Consider the following 19,199-nt stretch of genomic DNA (forward strand, 5'->3'; position numbering starts at 1 on the left):
TAAGTGCTTCGGTGATCGTAATCTCGCTACATTTGCATCGGAAATCTAGTTAAGGGAAGAAACATCTCCCGCTGGAGCAGGAAATGTTTTCCTCCTCTCTCTGAGGGATTGTGGTGTGCAGTAGCCTTTGTGTGCTGAAATTATATTCTCGCTGAAAAGAGCATCATTTGAGTTGTTAAATCCTTATTCGAACATCAGATATAAAAGGGAAAACATGACGTACGTGTGTATTCAAAAACACAACACTCGTTTTGTAGTCAGAGGCATCATAAAATACTGACTAGACGACGATCACATAAACTGATTATATGACGAAAGGAGAATATGCCACAGTGAAGTAGGAACATGCTTTTATTTTCATGTGTCATTCTAAAACATTCAGTCTCCATCTCATAAATAACAAAATATGGACACATTTGGAAAAATATACTGAGCAATCATGTTAAACATAAAATAAATGTTTCCTCTGTTCGCACAAAACGCCACCTGATGTCTCATAGCTGGGCAGATTTTTGGGACAGACTGTAGTCAAAACATACATCATCTTGCTTCCCAACTACAATATTTGATGTATTCTTTCAGGAACCAGGAGAAAGTGTGCTGACACCAAATGTCTTTACACTCACTGTCTGAAAAAAAAAAAAAGGAACTTCAACTGCCTACGATGATCACACAGTCCCATCTTGTCCCAGGCAAACAAATCCAGGCTCTCCATTTCCCAGAACTGATTTCTGCAGATGTGCTCCAAAAAGATGAAATGCATTTGATGCAGCGCAGGAAAGCGCAGAGATGCAGCATCTCTCACACACTTTTTTGTTTCATGGCCTCCCTCTCATGTTTTTTTATGCACGCACGTATGCAAATGCGCAGCATACAGTACACGTACAACCCCGGTAATATGTACAAATGTGCAAACGCGCACACGGATCCGCTACCTTGAGAGCTCCAAGTGCATATTACAAGCAAACATTTACAACTCGATAAAAATCCCAACTGCGCGGACTGTTATTGGGCAACACTTTTATCGGGTTGTTGTGTTTCCCCCTGGGTCTGCTCCGAGAGCGTCTCATCGGTTTCAGCGGGGCCCTGCGGTCCGGGGCTGCAGCAGCGAACCGAAAAGGCTCTCTGAAGTTCTTCCACCATTGCTCTTTCTCCGTCTTCCAGCTCCGCGTCTTCCTGCATCTCCCACCTGGAAAGCAGAGACACACACAACATCAGCCGTTTTAACGCCAACAAACACTCGTCACTCGGGGGGGTTATGCGGAAACGCACTCAGCAGAACGCGCTGAACGTGTCTTCTCACGTTGCTGATGTATGGGGATTGTGCCAACGCACAAAACCGGTACAAAAGCAAAATGCTGTTCGCGTCTTTGCACCGTTCTTCTGTTCAGATCGTGCACCGAGAGAAGAAAGGGACCCAGCCGGAGCCTACAGTCTGGCGTGATACCTTTCTGTCTCAACAAGCTCTACGAGCCACGCTTCTCTTTCTTTTGTCACGCTGTGTGGGTCAGTTTCTGCCACCACACTGATACAGCTGCCCACTCACGTAAACACAAACTCACACACCTCCAGGTATCTACACGCAGAGAGAATGAGAAAGACTGACGGGATGCTCGGGGAAACATTAAAAAGTAAAATAATAAAAAAGGCTCTGTGAGACTGGATCTTCCCCTGTCTGTCACTCTGATTCTCACCGTGGCTAAGTCACGGCACAACAATCGCACAACAGTCCCTGTTTGGGATTTTTATGGAGGAAATTGCTCCACATAGCATGTTCCTTCTCCATCTTGTCTAATCGCTTGGACGCAATGTCTCCCCATCACACTTCCTAATTCTCCAAGCTACAGAGCGGACGGAGGTCTTCAGTATGAAGACATCAAGGGCAGTCACGTTGTAATTCACTCTCGGTATTTCAATTGAATCCCTTGACGAGTGACTGTGGTCAATCAAATCCATATGGAGAGCCGGGGCTGAAGGCCGACTTTGAGCCGGCGCATCAGACTCAATCCAAAGAAGAATTATATCTGTCTGACTGCAAATGATTGCATTTTCATTGCAATCTCTGCGTCTCCTTTTATCCCGCCCTCCCTCCCCACCGATTTCTCACTGTATCTTCAAACGCGGGCCATATAGTCGTGCTTTGTGCACGCGTGTAAGGAGGGAGGAGGGGGCTAAAAACGGCAAGCGCGCCACGCGCGTGCTTCATGCATACTAAGGAGTGCGCCTCTCAGCGCACTTTGATGAAGTTTCAGCCTCTGTCCTGGCGTATACATATAATATATATATATCTGGACAAATCCAGACATCCACTTTCTCCATTTCCCCCCGACCACCGTCATTGTAGTAATTACCTTCTGCAAAGGGAGGATCTGTTTATGTAAATATGCTTTGACAGAGAGGGTTCCTCTCGCCTCATATAACTACAGACACTAGTATCTCTGTTTTGCTGGTAATTTTTGTGCCAGTCCTTCTTCACGTCCATCACATCCGGCGCGCGTGGACCGTCTCTCAAGAAGTGACAGAGAACAAAGGGGAAGTTGAAGTCGATGACTTCGGGCGGCCAGATTATCGACGCAATATTACCTCGGCGACATAAAATTGAAATCAGTTCTACTAAATAACCATTAGGATACACAAATAAAACAATACAAATGTCACACGGCGCACAAAACAAGGGCAGGAAGGGAGCGAGGGAGAGCGAGAGAGCCGCGACGAACGGCGGCCAATAAAGGAGGGAACGAGAGAGAGGAAGGAAGACAGGAAGGTACGCTAAAGGTTTTTCAATGTTTAATTTTCAAATAGGATTAAGCAGAATGACATTTAGCTGAAGGTTACAGGCTCAGCATTGTCTTAGCTGATATTGATATGCAGGAGGCGCCCTGCTTGTCACTGGGACAAACACTGTTGATGAATGAGAAGCCTTTCCCCAGGAAGGTGTTAAGTGCAAATTTGAAATGAGACAGAGGCAGAGGTAGAGAAAGAGAGAAGAAGGGGGGGGGGAGCGCAAACAGAAAGAGATTGAATTACCACGATAGTTGCCATGTAAACTGTCACTAGATAATGTTGCCAAAAGTGTAAATTGTTCCGATACGTTGCATATTTGTCGAGGCTGGTTGATCTCGTGCTGAAAATGAAAAAAATAAAATAAAATGAAAAAAATAAAAATAAAAAATCCACGAGGTGGTTGGGTTTGTGTATTTAATTTCAACAACTACAACACAACAATGCCTCTTAGAAATGCATAAGTAGGCTAAAGTTGACAGTAACTTCACTGTATCCTCATTTCGACAAGTTTCCCCCCGGAATTTACATCTTAATAAGGGGAGTCTTACCCTTTAATTCTTATGGGCTCTGCTCATTTCTCATGCATTAATACTGGAGCTGCTGACTTGGCTCTTCCTCTGAATACAGAATAGGACACACATATTAAGACTCATATATTTACAGGATTGATGCCACGGCAGATTGTCTCAGAGTGAGATGAAAAGGCTGGCTCAGATATATTTCAATGTGAACGCCAGTGTAAGCTGTCCTAATCACGGGATGATGCAGACACAAAGCAGAATGCATCCACCGAGATTTGACGATGCGATGTTCAACAAATTAAGAGCATAAGCCTTGCACGGAGATCATCAGGAAATCAACTTACTGGCTAAATCTCAGTCAAAACACGACTCAGATGAAAGTTTGATGTTTGAGGCTTTGTCTGCTGGAGGCAGAGGATAACAAAAAGGAGATGTAAACTCTAAAAAAAACAAAAAAGAAAAAGAAAAAAAAACGAAGCGAGGAACGGGGTAAAAAAAAATGATCAGCGACAAAATAAAACAGGGAGAGGTACAAGTGTAGAGTGTGTTAAAGAAAGTGAGTGAGCGGGGAGACGGAGTGCTTGAAAGATCACGAGAGACGGCGGCCAGTGGTTTCTTCTGCAGCTGTCAGCAGGCTGAGTGGTTTCTCTCAGAGTGTTGGGTGTTTGTGCTGCACGGGGTGCCCTGCCTCCTCTGCCAGTGGGACCTCTGTTTGTTTAAAAGGCTCGCCTGTCAAACACAGAGCGCCACCGACAGCCAGACACTCAGCTAAATGACTCTGACAGCAGCCCTAATCAGAGGCTTTGCACATTGCCGCGGGGCCTGGAGGATCCATCATAACCCAAGCCTAAATATTTAAAGTGCTAAACTTTCCAAAGGTCAGGCCTTTCCATGCATGCCAGGGCGACATGTGTCAGAGAAGTAGGAAGAGAGGGACCGAACAAGAGAGAGAGAGAGGGGGGACTCTGGTTAAATGTCCTTTTTCAGTTTTACCCTTGTGAGACACGTTCAGTTCTAGACATTTGGATTGAAGCTACTTGTGGTCAACAAAGAAACTTAATTTAGGACAGGCACTACATTTTCCCCCAAATTTGGGGTTAGAACCTGGTATTAGTGTGACTGACCTGATTTTTATTTATTTTATTTTTTTTCTTTGGCCAAACAGAACCCTCTTAGCAATTAGCTTCAGTCTTGCTACTGACGAGTGTCTCAGACTAAAAACTGGGTCGGCAGCAGGTCTGTGAACTACAAACAAAGAAGACGGTAACTGAAATGCATGTCGGAGGCTGGTGCTCCAACACGCTGAACACTGGTTAATTTCCCTGAAATCACTGGTACATACACCGACCAGGCATAACATTATGACCAGGTCTGTGAAGGTTCTCAGTCATCCAGGTGATGGTGATCCAAAAGGCTTGTTTGAAGAAAGGCAACTGGACTTGTAGAGATTTCTTGAAGACACTTCGCCACTCACACGAGTAGCTTCTTCAGTTGTGAGAGAGGAAGTTGAGGTTTAAATAGGAAAATTCTGTGGGTAAAGATCATCAGAAAATCACTTGGCTTGTTTCTGTAATAACCAGAAACTGGTGCCACTAGCGTCCATTTAGGGCTGGGTACCTACCTGTCGTTAAGGAGGGGGACTATGTGTAAGCTACTTACCCTGTTATTCACCGACATTACGGCCACTGACAGGAGAAGTGAATAACACTGACCGTGTACAATGTTCTGCTGGGAAACTTTTGGACCTGACATTCGTGTGGATGTTACATAGACATGCACCACCCACCTAGACCCCCCCATAGCAATGAGACTCCTTGATGGCAGCAGCCATCCCCAGTAGGATCCAGCCTGACAACGTTCAGTGACAATTCTAACTACTTTAAAAAATCACTTACAAAATTTCAAAAAAAAATACTTTAAAAAATAAAAATGTAGCTTCCAGATAGCAGCAACCAGTGAGCCGTCTGCCCAGTGTTAGCCGAACTGATCAAAGACTGACTGAAAAATTAAAAAGAAGTTCACACAGCTACGCCCCGCTGATGTGAGAAACAATAGTGTGGCCATGTGAAATCCGCACTACCTTGTTTTATTCCCCCGCACTTGGCCTTACATTTTGTAGTAGCACAGACAGCAGTGCAGAGCAGTGCATGCTGGTGTCGGGGAACAAATCATTACAGAGGAGAACACAGAGTACTTCCAGACAAGTGACAGGTGTAAGAGAGTTTTGTTCGTGACCTAATGTTATGTTTTAACTGAAGAAGATTATTTCTTCGGCAGGCGAATTCACAATATGCACAAACCCTGGCAGGCATATGTCTAAATTTAATCTCAGTGTTCTCGATCTAATGGGAAAGAGTTGTGTTTCACATATGTGGTGACAAAGAGGAAAAAGGAGGCATACAGCTGTTATGGGGAAAACTAAAAGACAAAATCTACACGTATATGTACATATATATCGTGTATATATAAAGAAAACGACAAAGGTAAGTTATCTGTTGGTAATGGATGTCGTACATCAGAAACTTGTTCAACTGGGGTAGCTGACAAGTTCACAATGCAGGGCAGGGGGGGTCATTACTTTGACTCGATTTCCATTGAGAAGCAAACATCCAATTCAATTTAGATATGTGCCTGTGCAAGGCCATAAGCCAGAGGGAGATTGTAACTGACAGCCATTGGACAGCTGGCTGGATTTGAATATTGACGAGACAGAGACTTGACAGAAGGGATTATGCTCTACCTTCTGACTTACTAGCCGCCGCACTGATCCATTCTATTGTCAGATCAACTCAGTGTCAGACCTACAGTATGTCCGTGTGATGCGGTGATGCCACTCAGTATTAGACCCTACCTGAGCTCCATCTCAATACAAACTGATGTCCACTCAAAAGCTACAAGACACTCGGTAAAGTAACAAGGACAAAAAAATATGCTATATCAAAGCAAATCTGTTTCAAAGTAAACACGAGACGGTCTCCAGCAGCTGCGTTCAATACAGACAAAAAAAAAAAAAAAAAAAAAAAACACACAGTGCCAGCATTATAATACTCTACGACTCTTAACCCTTGTCCTAACTCCAAACAAGCCCCTCACTGATTTTGTTAGAGCACTTTCTAACCTTAGATACATTTGGAGTTCATACATAAAAAAAAGAAAAAAAAAGAAAAGAAAAGTCGGGATGTTTCACATTTAAATGGATTTTCCCTCTAATTCCTTAAAAGTGGACGTTTGTGTGTGCGGGAGCGTGCGGGTCGAAAACACTATATCGGGCCCTGTCAAATCAGCCTCATCTCCCACCCAGCACACACCCTCCCATCTCGAGGGCCGCCGAGAGCAGGCAGAGAACGCCTGATCAAAGGGCCTCGGACAGATCTGTGAAGGCCCTTTGAAAGGACATCCACAGTTACACAAGTTGACACGCTTTTTCTTGCCGGAGCGCAGACACACACCCAGGCTCAGGGGCATGCACGCGTGCGAGCGCACACGCCGAAGAGAGACACAAGCACAAAACTTCAAACAGGCCGCGGTCTGCAACTCCAAATCCAAGCAATGTTAAGCCCGGCATATCAGAGGGAACATAAATGCGTTTTTCCTTAAATCACCACATAAAGAGTCCAAATACAGAGGGAGGCGGAAAGGAGATGGTCAGAGATGTAATGTTGTGATATTAGTGAGGGAATATGAAAGAATTAACAGCATAATGACTAATGTCACAGTTTTATATGGATAAAATACATACATCTCTATAGGTGACTGGCAGGAAGTACCTCATTATGTACATATATGCTAACGCTAGGTGATCCGTCACTTACTCGAGCTTGTTTGACCGGGTGGGCATCACACTTGGGCACGGTCTAGCGTGGCGACGTTTGATGAGGATGGCATATACTGCATCTTAGCAGATGCATAGCTTAGTAGGTGTTGATTGGTGAGCTTGGTACGGAGCAACCGTGTGCATCGTGACAACTTGTGTGACTAGCATCCCTTGAAGGAATAGCTCAGTCACCGAACAGGGACCCGACACCCAGGCAGAAATAGCCCCGAAGAATTCATTTTTTTCCCATTTTCACACTTAAACAAATGAGATACAATAAGATAATTAATGGATTCAGAGGTGCTTGTAGGGTGATTTGGTTCCATTCGCACAGTAGTTCTATCCTCCTTTTTCAGCTAAGGATCAGCTAATAGTCGACCTGTTTTAGCTTCACACCAAATGATTCAATGAAAACACCACAACATGGTTGTTGTTTGATTTTAAACATAAATACGTCCATATATGTTGTGTCTTTCCATGGTTTTTAATTCTACAGAAGGGTAATATGTGTTTTGCTCTTAGTGTTGGGAAGGTTATATGCATTACTCTGTTCTGTGGGACCAGTTGTGCATTCATCCAAAATGCCATCTTATTATTTGGAGAAATGAGTCTGTACAGTATCATGTGACCACATATTTCAAATCCCTCTGCATGGCTGTTTCTAGCTCCTAACCGTTCTCTCCAGTCATCCAGGGGAAAGTTTGTGTAAATTTGCAGGGGCTTAATTACTGAATAATTTAGACCATGCTCCAAATTAATGTAGACATTTCCATATTAATGTGTTTGCCAACCGATTTCACATTTATTTGTACTGTGGACAGGAGGGTAGCAATTATCACAGCATATCATAGCAGTTGTTCTGGTATTTCAGACATCATTAGGCTGCCTGTCCGCCACACTGTGACTGTGAGTACTAGTCTACAGGACACAGTTTGGTACATTCCTCAAATAGGCTTCGCTATGCTTCTGTGGGCAAGATCTATCAGATGTGGTTCCAGGAGAAAGAGGTGAGGGGCCTTGTTTGTGCTCGACAAGGTGACGTCCAATTTAAAAAATCCTCGCTGCTTGTGAATGCATTATTATACGAGGTGAAAAAGTAAGGACAACAGCAAATAACCAAACACCTGCCAAGTCTACACGACTGTCGGCCCCGGTCAGTGCAGCCAGTAGCTGACTGCTTCACACAGACGCTGAGTTCTGCATGTGTCCCAGGAGGTTGACAGCTCTTTGCTCCTCTTATCTTCCATTCTGACCCCCCTCCCCCCTCCCACTACCTCCCCCTTTTTCCCTCCACCTTGCCTCTCCTTTCTTTTTTTCCTCCTCAGTCTCCCAACTGTTTGGCTCTTGTTAGGAGCTTGGCTGAGCGGGCTGGCACCTTTCACTGAAACAGCACCCCAGAGGAAGTTGTGACACTGAGAAATGCGAGCGTGTGGGTTTGCTCGCTTGTGTGTGTGTGTGTGTGTGTGTGTGTGTGTGACCTCTCTTACTTGAGCTACAGTAAATCATTACAGCAAGGTCCTTCGTTAAGAAAGCCAACCACCTCGGCACCTTTCAGCTGTGTCCTGTGCCTGACTGTCTGACACCACGTCTCAAAGCTCCCACCACATGGGGCACAACAATTATTTCCAACGGGGACTCAAAAGCAAATAAATCCTTTCGTTCCATCTGGTTACACGTCGTTATGTTTTTCACGTTGCGCTACGAGGACACCTTTAAAAGCTCACGCACGTTTACTGTATATGCCGCACGTGAGAACGATAGCCTGCTCGTATGCTGAATATTCCTCGGGACCACCCTCTTCCTCCTTCCCACTCCTTCCTCTGGCATGTTGCTGCTATAACAAGGGGGGGGGGGCGAGTTAAGTTGGCCAGTCAGTGAGTCAGTCATTCAACCTGGCAGAGAGGCAGGCACCTGTTAACGGCTCCTCTGTGTCCGTGGGTCTGCGGGATCAAAAATCTCAGCAGAGGCAATCTGTCTTCCCCCATGAGCCAGAGATGGAGATGGAGAGGAAGGAGGAGAGAAATTGAGGGCGAAGTATAGATGAGTAGTAGGAAGAAGTTAGTAAAAAAAAAAAAAATGATGGAGAGCGATAAAAGGCCGATAACAAAATGCACGCACACAAATGTACACATCGGACGGAAGCTAAAACACAATAGCTTTTCCCCTTCCTATAATGGACCCGGTCTATTTAAGGCAGTGTCTCCCCCATTACTTCTCGCTGGGATTTGTTTCTGAATAATCTGAGAGTCTTGATGTAACCTGCCAGCTTTGTCCCACATCAGTCCACCGGTCGCCTGCCACGAGCCACATTATCCTCCATCGTCTGTCACCCACCGCCACGCAACATTCACCTGGCTCTGGTTTCGCTTGCTGCCACCACCAGCTTTTCTCTGCAGTCCACTTAAACTTTAACTCTTCAGTCCAACTTCCTCGTGCCGCCAGATGATCTGCACCCCCCCCCAACCCTCCCCGCTCTCCCAGCCCTCACCCCAGCTTCCATTACGGGATAATTACCACAACACACACGCATCTCCCTCAGCGTCTTGTGTCTGTATTTGGGTCTGCTCCTTTAAACCTTGTCACCAAATGCATAAAATATAACCCATGAATTAATGAACAAAGATGATTCAGAAAAAAAAAAAACTGTCAGTAGCTTTAGATTTTGCCCTCATCACACGCACAGCACAAACACGGAGAACAAGCATTCACTCACGCTATCTCCCCACTGAACAGCCTAGAGAGAAAGGGGGGAGAGAAAAAAAAACTTATTTGTTGTTATTTCACCTCAATGTGCTACCAAGATTTTTTTTTTTATTACTTATGCATTAGCTTCTCTTTGACATTTGTGCATATGTGAACTGTGGAATCTACTGAGGAGCGTTGAGAAGCAGCAGCTTGCTCTCAGACAAAGGCCTCGCTCTCCGACACTGATCTGGCAAAACTTCTGTTCAAACCCGGCTATATATAATTCCCATAGCCACTGAGAATAATTTACACATTTCAGCATATTCCACTTTTTTTTTTTTTTTTGTTACAGATTATGTAGTGACTTACTTGGGTAAGTTGCTGGTGTGGTTGATTTAATGGTGAAACACTGAGTCAAGAAAACTGAAGAAAGTGTGAAACAATGTTCAAGTTAGGAGAAGTAACAGCAAAACAGCAAAGTTAATGAATCTATTCTCAACTGTCTGAGTGACACACTCCCGCCTCCTAAGCACTGACTGAGCAACAGATTTGTGGCTTTATAGGTATGCAGCAGGTATCATTTTGCATCATTCTTATTCAAGGATGAACCCCTTTAGACATGGTCGAAGGGAATTTAGCAACGATCAGCCACAACATTAAAACCACTGACAGTAACAGCAAATGGCAATACAAGATTCTGCTGTGAAAATTTTGACCAGGCATTCAAGCGGATGTTACTTAGACAGACCAGACCAGGCACCACCATCCCGTAGCAATAGCAATGACACTCCTTGATGGAAAAAAGCATGAAAAACACCACAAGGTGCTGACACGGCCTCCAAATTCATTAGATCCCAAAATGATCAAGTATCTGTGGGATATACTGGAACAAGCTGGATCCACAGAGGCCCCTCCCCTACAACCCATAGGACCCAAAGGCCCCCCACTAACAACATCCTGTTGCCAGACATCACATAACACCCCCTCAGAAGGTCCATGTCCATTCTCTGATGAGACACAACTGCTTTGGAGGCGCAAGGGAGACCTGCACAATATTAGGGAGGTGGTCGTAATGTTATGCCTGATTGGTATATGTAGGGAGACTCAAACTAAAAGAACCTTAAAGACTGAGGTTTAAGCAGGAAAAGCAGCAGCTTCTGAAGATGTAGTGTAGACTAGCCAGATCCTTACATATCCTTATACCAGGTTCATTTGAGAAGCACATCCAAAATACTATTTCATTTCAGAATGGATGGTTTGGTATCAGTAACGCTTTCAGTTTAAAATATGGGAAAAGTTGGTGTGGAAATCCTCACACGAAGGCCATAGTGTTATTGACGCTATATAAATAAATAAATTGAAATACTGTAAATCCAGCAGTGTCCAGACTCAATTCATAATGACATTATTAGCTATGGGCTCCTGCGGTTTTGTTGGGCCTGCAATGAACTGATTATTCCATGCAGACATTGATCTCACCTTTCTATGTTTCTATGTGTGTGTGTGTGTGTGTGTGTGTGTGTTGCGTTTTAGTCTTTGGATGGGGGTGCTCCGTTAATATTGTCTATCAGATCGGGGCCTTGTTCTCTTACCATTTCAAACAGTTCATTTTCCACCATGCTAATGGCAGTTTTAGGGGGTTAAGGAGATAAATAAATCCTCGCTGTCACCTCATTTAAAATCAAATGCCACTTAATTATAGCTGTATGTGTTTTCAAACACTTTGCATAATTTATTGTTCTGCTCCATCCTAATCTCCAGATCCTTATCGTGCGTGCTCTATTTTACCCCCTCTGTCCTTATAATAAAATTATAATGCTCCCTCTCTCAGTTTTTCTTTCTCTTTCTTGCTGCCAACAGCAGTGTGAAAGAGATAAGGAGAGCGATGAAAAGACGTTTTTAAGTTGTGCCTCACCTTGTAGGGATTTGATGCTGTAAAGGTCTATTGTCAGCTCAGGAGAGCATACATGCACGCTCTCACGCACTTACACACAGCCCCTCTGGCAGTGCTGCATTTCTTACAAGCAAAATACAAACATTGTCAAAATCTATGAAAGGACCAGGGTAACATCATTGTTCGTGATCTGGTTTAAGGCACACGCATCACAAAAAGACTAAGAATACGAGCATGACACACCGATTACATTTTTCTTTTCACCTTTCTCCACGAGATGTCAAGAAGTTTCTGCTGTTATGCATACGTACTGTACAGGCCTATTATTATTATTCACTTCTTTGCAGCACTAATGTGTCAGAGAGAACTAAGCACATTAGTGACCTTTATGCCCTCGCACAGTGAAGGTCCTAAAGGGAAGTGAAGGACGCTAATATGCTACATTACCGGCTGAGGCTGCCATCAGCAGCGCTAAATGTCAAATCACATCAGTAATTTTCTCCCCCTCTTTATCTGTCCTCAGTGATGTTGACCATAACTTCGAAACGTCTTTACTTACACGTATAATATGTGGCATTTCCCCATTAAAATGCTGGAAAACTAACAGACCATTGTTATATATTTTGCTGACTGCTGCAGTTGCGTTATTCCACATGTTTCCAACAGTGTTGAAGACGAGCGAGATCTGTGGTTTTAATGTTGCGGCCGATCGGCTTATATGCCACATGCTACAGTCTTAATGTGATACTAATACCGATTCGGACTTTTCATAACGAGTTGTTTTTGAACAACGATAGCATTTTAAGCTGCGTCTATTTGCTTATTTAAGCTGCAACTTCACTTGTACTCACTTGAATGATAAAAAAATCTAAATCCACTGATTGGAAGGATTGCATCTATCTTCTGATCCAGTGTGCTGCTGGACAATTACTATACCACCTCCCCTTCAGCAGCTGCAAATATACAGTCCCTGAATACAAAGTGACGGAAATAGCAAATATGTGAATGTATAGCGCTGTATGCATGCTCTCTGTCTGTATCTAACTTCATACACTGTGCATTCGTACTTTACTCACAGGATATAAATGTGACTATTTTATCTCTGTTATATATTGTCACCCGTCATTTTATTGGTAAGCCTAATTTAAATGCATTTATTCGTTTTGGTGAATAATGTAAATCTGATTTATAGTTAAATTAAATCTACCTTCATCGGTATAATGTTATTTTGTAAGGGCGTTAAACACACCCATACAGCTGTGGCACATTTGTCTGGTAGGTCAGTGGCATTATATGGGGCAACCATAATAAATCATACTAAAAATACATGTACATCAGTAATCCCAAATATCATATCAGCATGAAGTGGGACATTGACAGGTGGTCATTATCATTCACACAGATTCAAAGGAACACGTCTGGACCACAGAGCATCCCCCCGTCAACCCGTAGGGTTACAAGGGTTGCCACACAACACAACAGGACACCCTCAACAAGGCCATTCTCTGATGAGTCACAACTGTTTTCGAGGCACAACAGAGGCCTACACACTACTAGGGTCATAATGTTATGGCTGATCTGTGAACTTGACGTTGTACAAAGAAACAATCATAGTAACTACGTTGCAGTTGATCTTAATGCACAAACAACAAAAAGCACAAAACAAACTGGCCTTATTAATTGGGAAAGTTCTACACTTTAGTCGCCTTGAAGGCAACTGAGTGTCTTTCTTATACGAGAGGATGGATCCATACCCACGCCCAATTAGACACCTTCATCAATGAGCGTGAATTGGGAGGAAGTGGTGTGTGCATACCTAACTAGGTGTGCGCGAGGCTTTGTGCTCCGCACACTGCGAAGCAGCGGCTGTTGCTGCGTTACCGTAACTCGGTAATGGATGGGAGGAGCATGCAGTTGTGCATCCTCTCTATGGCCCCTTCCATCCTGGGCCAGTCAATGGAGCAGACAGGCTGAGGCTTAGTATATCACATAGATCCCAGTGCTGGACAGCGCAGCAGACAGATACAAGTCAATAGGAGGTTGCCGCTTTTGAATATTCACTCTAGTGTTCAGTGGCAGGCTGCATATAAATTGGCAGAAAGGTAGAGCTTGGTCTTGAATAGACGCTTTACAAAGATTACTGGAATGTGAGAGAAATTAAGACTTACGGGTGATATAAATGTGTGATGGTGGTGTTGGCTGTTGGTGAGAGGTAGAGTTGTATTTTCTTTGAGTGACTCAACAACTGCGCCACTTAAACCGGCACAATCAATGTCAGCTAAGCCGATCTGGGTTCACAAAATTCATTGCAAATGAACTCATATCATATAGTATAAACTTCAGACGGACACTGCACTGTATAATTACAATAAGTAGATTGTATAGCCTCAGAAAACCATCAATCATATACAATACAGCCACTCCAAACATATTCCCTACAGAAAAGCATAAAGATATTGCTATTGAGCTTTCCAAATGTCAGGGCAATGGTAACCCAGGCATTGTGCAATTACATAATGATTATTGCAAAACTTTCTCCCCCTCACTCAGTGTGGCTGTAATATGCAGTGGATGGCCATGGGGGTTCATTAGTGAGAACAGGCTGCTGTTGAAAAGCTCCAGTTTCACCTCTGATCCCGGCTAATGTGATTTGGACCTGAGATTGGTAGTGGAGATTAGATGGTAGCTCACCTCAGGGTGGGAACCAGAGGAGGAGACATACATCAATGTTGTTTGCTTTCAAAATCAAACATCTTCTCACCTCTAATTTGCTCTGAAGCATCTGCAAAAAAAAAAAAAAAGTGTCTAGGAAGCGTTCGTAGTCTAATTTGTTTTGCAGCGACAGAGGATTGGTGTGGCTGGCGTGCTACCTTTTGGAGTGTGTGATTTGGGCTTTCATAATGAATCAATTGGTTTGTTGAACGTGGGATTGCAGAGACGACGGTTGACAACTGTGTTAGCGTCGTACTCCTGTTACCTCATGACTTACCCCCAATGGCCTGTGCTACCGGTCATTGTGTCAACCTACTCCTTCTTTCATTTCCTTTTCATTAAGCCTCCACGTTCTTTGTCACTCCCTTAGCCTCCATGCTCACCACCCCTCCACCCTTCGCCCGTACACTCCCCGTGCCCCCTCCGCCTACTCCATCGTGTCTCTACCTCTTTCCTTTTCCTCATTCCCTGCTTCCCTCTCATTAGGTCATAGTTGTGGTGATTTGTCAGAGTGGCTGTGCTGATTAATAGGCCGACGAAGCCCCTATATTTGGGGCCTGTCAGCGGGGCTCCAGAATGCCAGGGCCGCCCTGCTGAGCTCCCTCACCACCCAGGTGGCCCCATTTGGGCTAAATGAGCTGTGAAGGGTCCCGGCTATGCCCGCCCGCCTGCCGCACACTAAGAAGTTACGCACACATGCAGGCGTAGACACAAAAAGGCACAAACACATGCGGGCGCACGCACGCACACACACGCGCGCGCACACACACACATCTGAAATGCGAGCGCACATGCAGGCACGCTCACGTACTCAACACCCTGGCTCTCACTGCCACGCACCCCTGCGTTCCCACATGATTTGTCACACTCCATCAATAGACAATAAGTTACTGCCACTCTGGCCTGTCAATGGGCCTGTCTTCAGCAGACCCCTCTATGCTGTCTGCTAGCCTGGAGGGGCTGGGGGGTGGGGGTTGGAAAGAGGGGAAAAGTGGTGTGCATGTAGTAGTTTAGTATGAGAGAGAGAGAAATATTAAGAGGGGAAGAAATAATACGTGCGCATGCAAGCAGATGGACGGATTGAAAGAAAGAGAGGCCGAGGATCCGGGAGATATTAGACAAATTGGTTCGCTATGCATCCCGCATCCCAGCGGAGGGCTTACTGAGCTCGCCCTGACGCAAAGGCAAGTAGCCAGGTTCAAGTAAATGGCAGTCGGAGCCTGCGTGCGTTCCTGTGTGTTCAGAGTAACATGGTTCAGCTGCTCCGAGCCAATCGCCCGGCCTTGGAGTCAGAGGAGGGATGTGTGCATGAGTGCGTGTGAATGTGAACGCCCCTCTTTGCAAGATTATTTTCGTTCTCCCTTATAGCGGGAGGGGGAGACCTTGGCGAATGAGATCATCCTGCCGTATTTGCAAGCGCGCACGCACACACACGTACCGCCACAAGCGCACGAGCACACACGCCTCCCCAATGATTCAATCTGATGATGGGCTCTGGATAGGAAACTGGAATCTGTGAAGGTCAGAAAACTCCGAACAGTAACATCCACCACTGCAGGCTACTGCCACCGTCTCAACTCCTACACTGTCATTACTGCTGGCCGGCTCGCTCTCATTATCAACTTACTTCATCAAATACACTTCATTATCAGCTTGTCCTTAACAGACAGATGGGATGGACCCTCGAGCAAATGACAGAGTAACTGGTATAAAGTCCTTTTAAAGACTATTCAGTGAACGGGTCATAACACACATAGTCCTCTACTATTAGTTTATCTGTGATTTACACTTGATTGGACATCTGGAGGAAGAAAAAAGTGGTATGTATCCTCAGAAAATACTATTTAATTGTACCAATGGCTATGCATTATAATTACATCTGAAGTGATTATAGTCATTATGAAGTCGTTATTTCTGAGACTGTTGAACATATGAAAGGCGGATGGATACACTGGCTGAATAGACAGCTGTTACTGAAGATGTAAGTAACAGACAGCCCTATCATGCTGGCAATATGGACGACCATGAAATTAAGACTCAACGTATAGTAATTACAATGACAATGAGCTTTGTTCAAAGTGTCAAGTATCAATCTAACACTTGCCAGGCAGCTTTCATATCATAGCTAATAGGCAGTTGGTGAGCCAGGCCCCTGCCAGCCACAGAACCAAGCTATTCATAAGCTGGCCCTTGTCATTGTGCTTAGCAGTTGATGTAACAGTAACACACCCATCAGCTACATGTGCCCCCATGCAAATGAGTGCATTAGAGCAGACCTCAGAGAGCGGAGTGTGGCCAATAAATTCAGCCGGGGTGAGAAATGTAGCCTCGACCATGCGTGTCCAACCCCATCTATTTAACCTAATTACACACACTATACCAGGTAATAAAAGTCTGCATGCCATCAATTCTGACATCTCATCCAGGGCACCGCAAGAAATGTCTATTAGGATCCATAAATCTTCGAGGCACTGAGCTTCTTCACGAGCGAAGGGTGTGGAAAGGTGTCTCTGTGGGCGGCTGAGTCTCCCCTCTGAATGTTTGTGTGTGAAAGACGGTTAAGTCAGCAGAAACTCCCTCACACTAAAGATGTGTGCGTTCTCGACCAAATCTGCTGGTATTGTATCAAAGCACACAACGAGCGAACGCAATCACTTGAGTGCGGATGAGCTAGAAGTCGACGCAGGAAGCGCCACACAAAGAGGCGAACTCAACGGTGGAGTTCAACCATCTCCGTTCCCTGTGTTGGCCCTAATCCAAAGCGAAAAGACAAAACAACAAATAGCTGATTCAGACAGCGGTGAAACATCCCAGTGAGCAATCCCAGTTTTGGCTGGCTGCTGTTCCCATCCAGGTGTTTCATTTCGCTCGCTGACAGGCCCGTCACGCCTGAGGCCAGGCGGAACATGGCTGCAGGTACTTTCACTTTCCAATGTCACGCCTTGCGTTTAGGAAAACAGTGCAGAGTTGCGGAATGGCCGCAGCTAATGTTTTAGCCACAGATGGCTGGATAAATAGATGTGGTCACAGTAGCTTCACTCGAGCACTCTCCGCCTTTGTCTGCGGCGCACCTGAGTATATCCCCGACCCTCATCCGTGGATGTAAATCCGTGAAAGGAGGACGAGGTGGTAAGATGAAGCAAAGCAGAAAGAGGAGCGTGAGGGAAAAACAAACATCTGAGAGGTGATGAGTCCTATTGTTGGGAGATGAGGCTGTGAACCGTTTCAACTTTTCACCTCTCGGATCAGTTGGTGGAATGAGACTCAATCTTGTTGTGGCATAATAGCATTTTAAACTATTATGCATACTTGCTATTGAGTTTAAAAAGGCATTTATAAAACAGAGGAGTAATTTGTAGACTGTAGGTAAAAAAAAAAAAAAATTAAAATATATAGAAAAATGACTAATAAACCAAAGATTTTACGACCTCCTGCAGTACCTCCACGGACCTCCAAGGGGCCATGAACCCATTGAAGACCGATGCTTTAAGCGACACTGAGAAATAATTCAGTGTTTTATGAAGTTAACATGCACTAAAGAAGTACAATCTTCAGTTTATAAACTTCAACAACACACACAGTATCTGGGAAGGTATTTGTGATATATAAATTGAGGGCACTTTAAACCAGTGTACTTCAAAACACCCATATAAGCCTGTTTGTGTGTCAATCTTTCTTTCTCTTTCCCTCTCTCTCTTGCTTTTACACACATCGTTTTGATGGCATACTCCCCACCCAGTCCCTCGGTTTCCTGCTCCCGCAGTAAAAGAAAGGAGTGGAAAAAAATAAAAGGATCACCACACCTGGATTTCCACTCCAGGATGTCATCCATGGAATTCAACAGAAAAGCTAATCCATCAAACTCTCTAAAAAGAACACCGTGGGTGGGTGTATTTTCTATTGAAAAGGATTACTCCATTACCAAAACAACCCCTGGTTTTAAAAAACCAAGCTCAGAGTGTGCGGTTTGGTAAATTGATTTATGACTGATTTATCTCACATAAACCTGAGACAGTGCCGGGTTTTGGATAAGTGCGGGATTTGCGTCGCAAACAATTACTGTTTTATACATAGCTGCAGAAGAAAAGATGGTTAAGTTGCAGCAGCTGGTGTCAGGACGTCAGACCACTGCGGGTCCTATATCACTGTAGAAAACACTAATTGGTCGTGATTGATGGAGGGCTTTGCTGGGAAGGCTGGGGGGGGGGACTTATGTCTCCCTGCACTTTGTGCTTGTTTTGAAAAAGGCAAACCCATGCCGGAGTCACACACACAAGCACATCTGAACAAATATAAAGATTTGCCAACATGAGACGGTCTCACACGTACAGACCTTTTCATACACGCGCGCTGCACACAATGCCGGTTAAATGTTGATTCGCTGTTGGTTTATGAAGATTATGCTCTTCTTCATTGTCGCATGTTTAGTGCATTGTGCCTCGACTCTACAGAGCTCCCAGCTTCAAAGCTACTCCGGTGCAATTGTTGCCTCAGTCACCTATTATAAACAACACATTTTTTAGAGAAAAGGCTGTAATTGTGCAAAAGCGTGGCACAAATGGCTTTGTAACATTACTGTATGCCTTTCTTCAATGCAACCCATACACGGGGCCCTGAAAGCTCTCGCCAATTGAAGTTCGGCTTTCATCCAGCATAAAAGCTATGTTTGCAATTGAGCTTTGGTGCTATACCTTTCCTCGCCTTTACCCCCTCCGTCTATGCCTTGTTTCATATGAGTGCACAACCACAATGGCTTGAGTAATGGGTCCAAAATGCCTTCCCCCCCTGA

General features: G+C 44.6%; 1 protein-coding gene across 1 annotated transcript in view; it reads right to left on the minus strand.

Moving 5' to 3' along the window:
• Positions 1–333: 333 nt before the first annotated feature.
• Positions 334–19,199, minus strand: part of kiaa0825 (KIAA0825 ortholog) — a 110,694-nt gene continuing 91,828 nt past the window's right edge. The window contains exon 23 of the mRNA XM_047592479.1: positions 334–1,189. Within this exon, the coding sequence (XP_047448435.1) occupies positions 1,006–1,189 (184 nt within the window). The 3' untranslated portion in view covers positions 334–1,005. The remainder of the gene's footprint in view (positions 1,190–19,199) is intronic.

Source organism: Mugil cephalus, chromosome 8 (assembly GCF_022458985.1).
Source record: "Mugil cephalus isolate CIBA_MC_2020 chromosome 8, CIBA_Mcephalus_1.1, whole genome shotgun sequence".
NCBI lineage: Eukaryota > Metazoa > Chordata > Actinopteri > Mugiliformes > Mugilidae > Mugil > Mugil cephalus.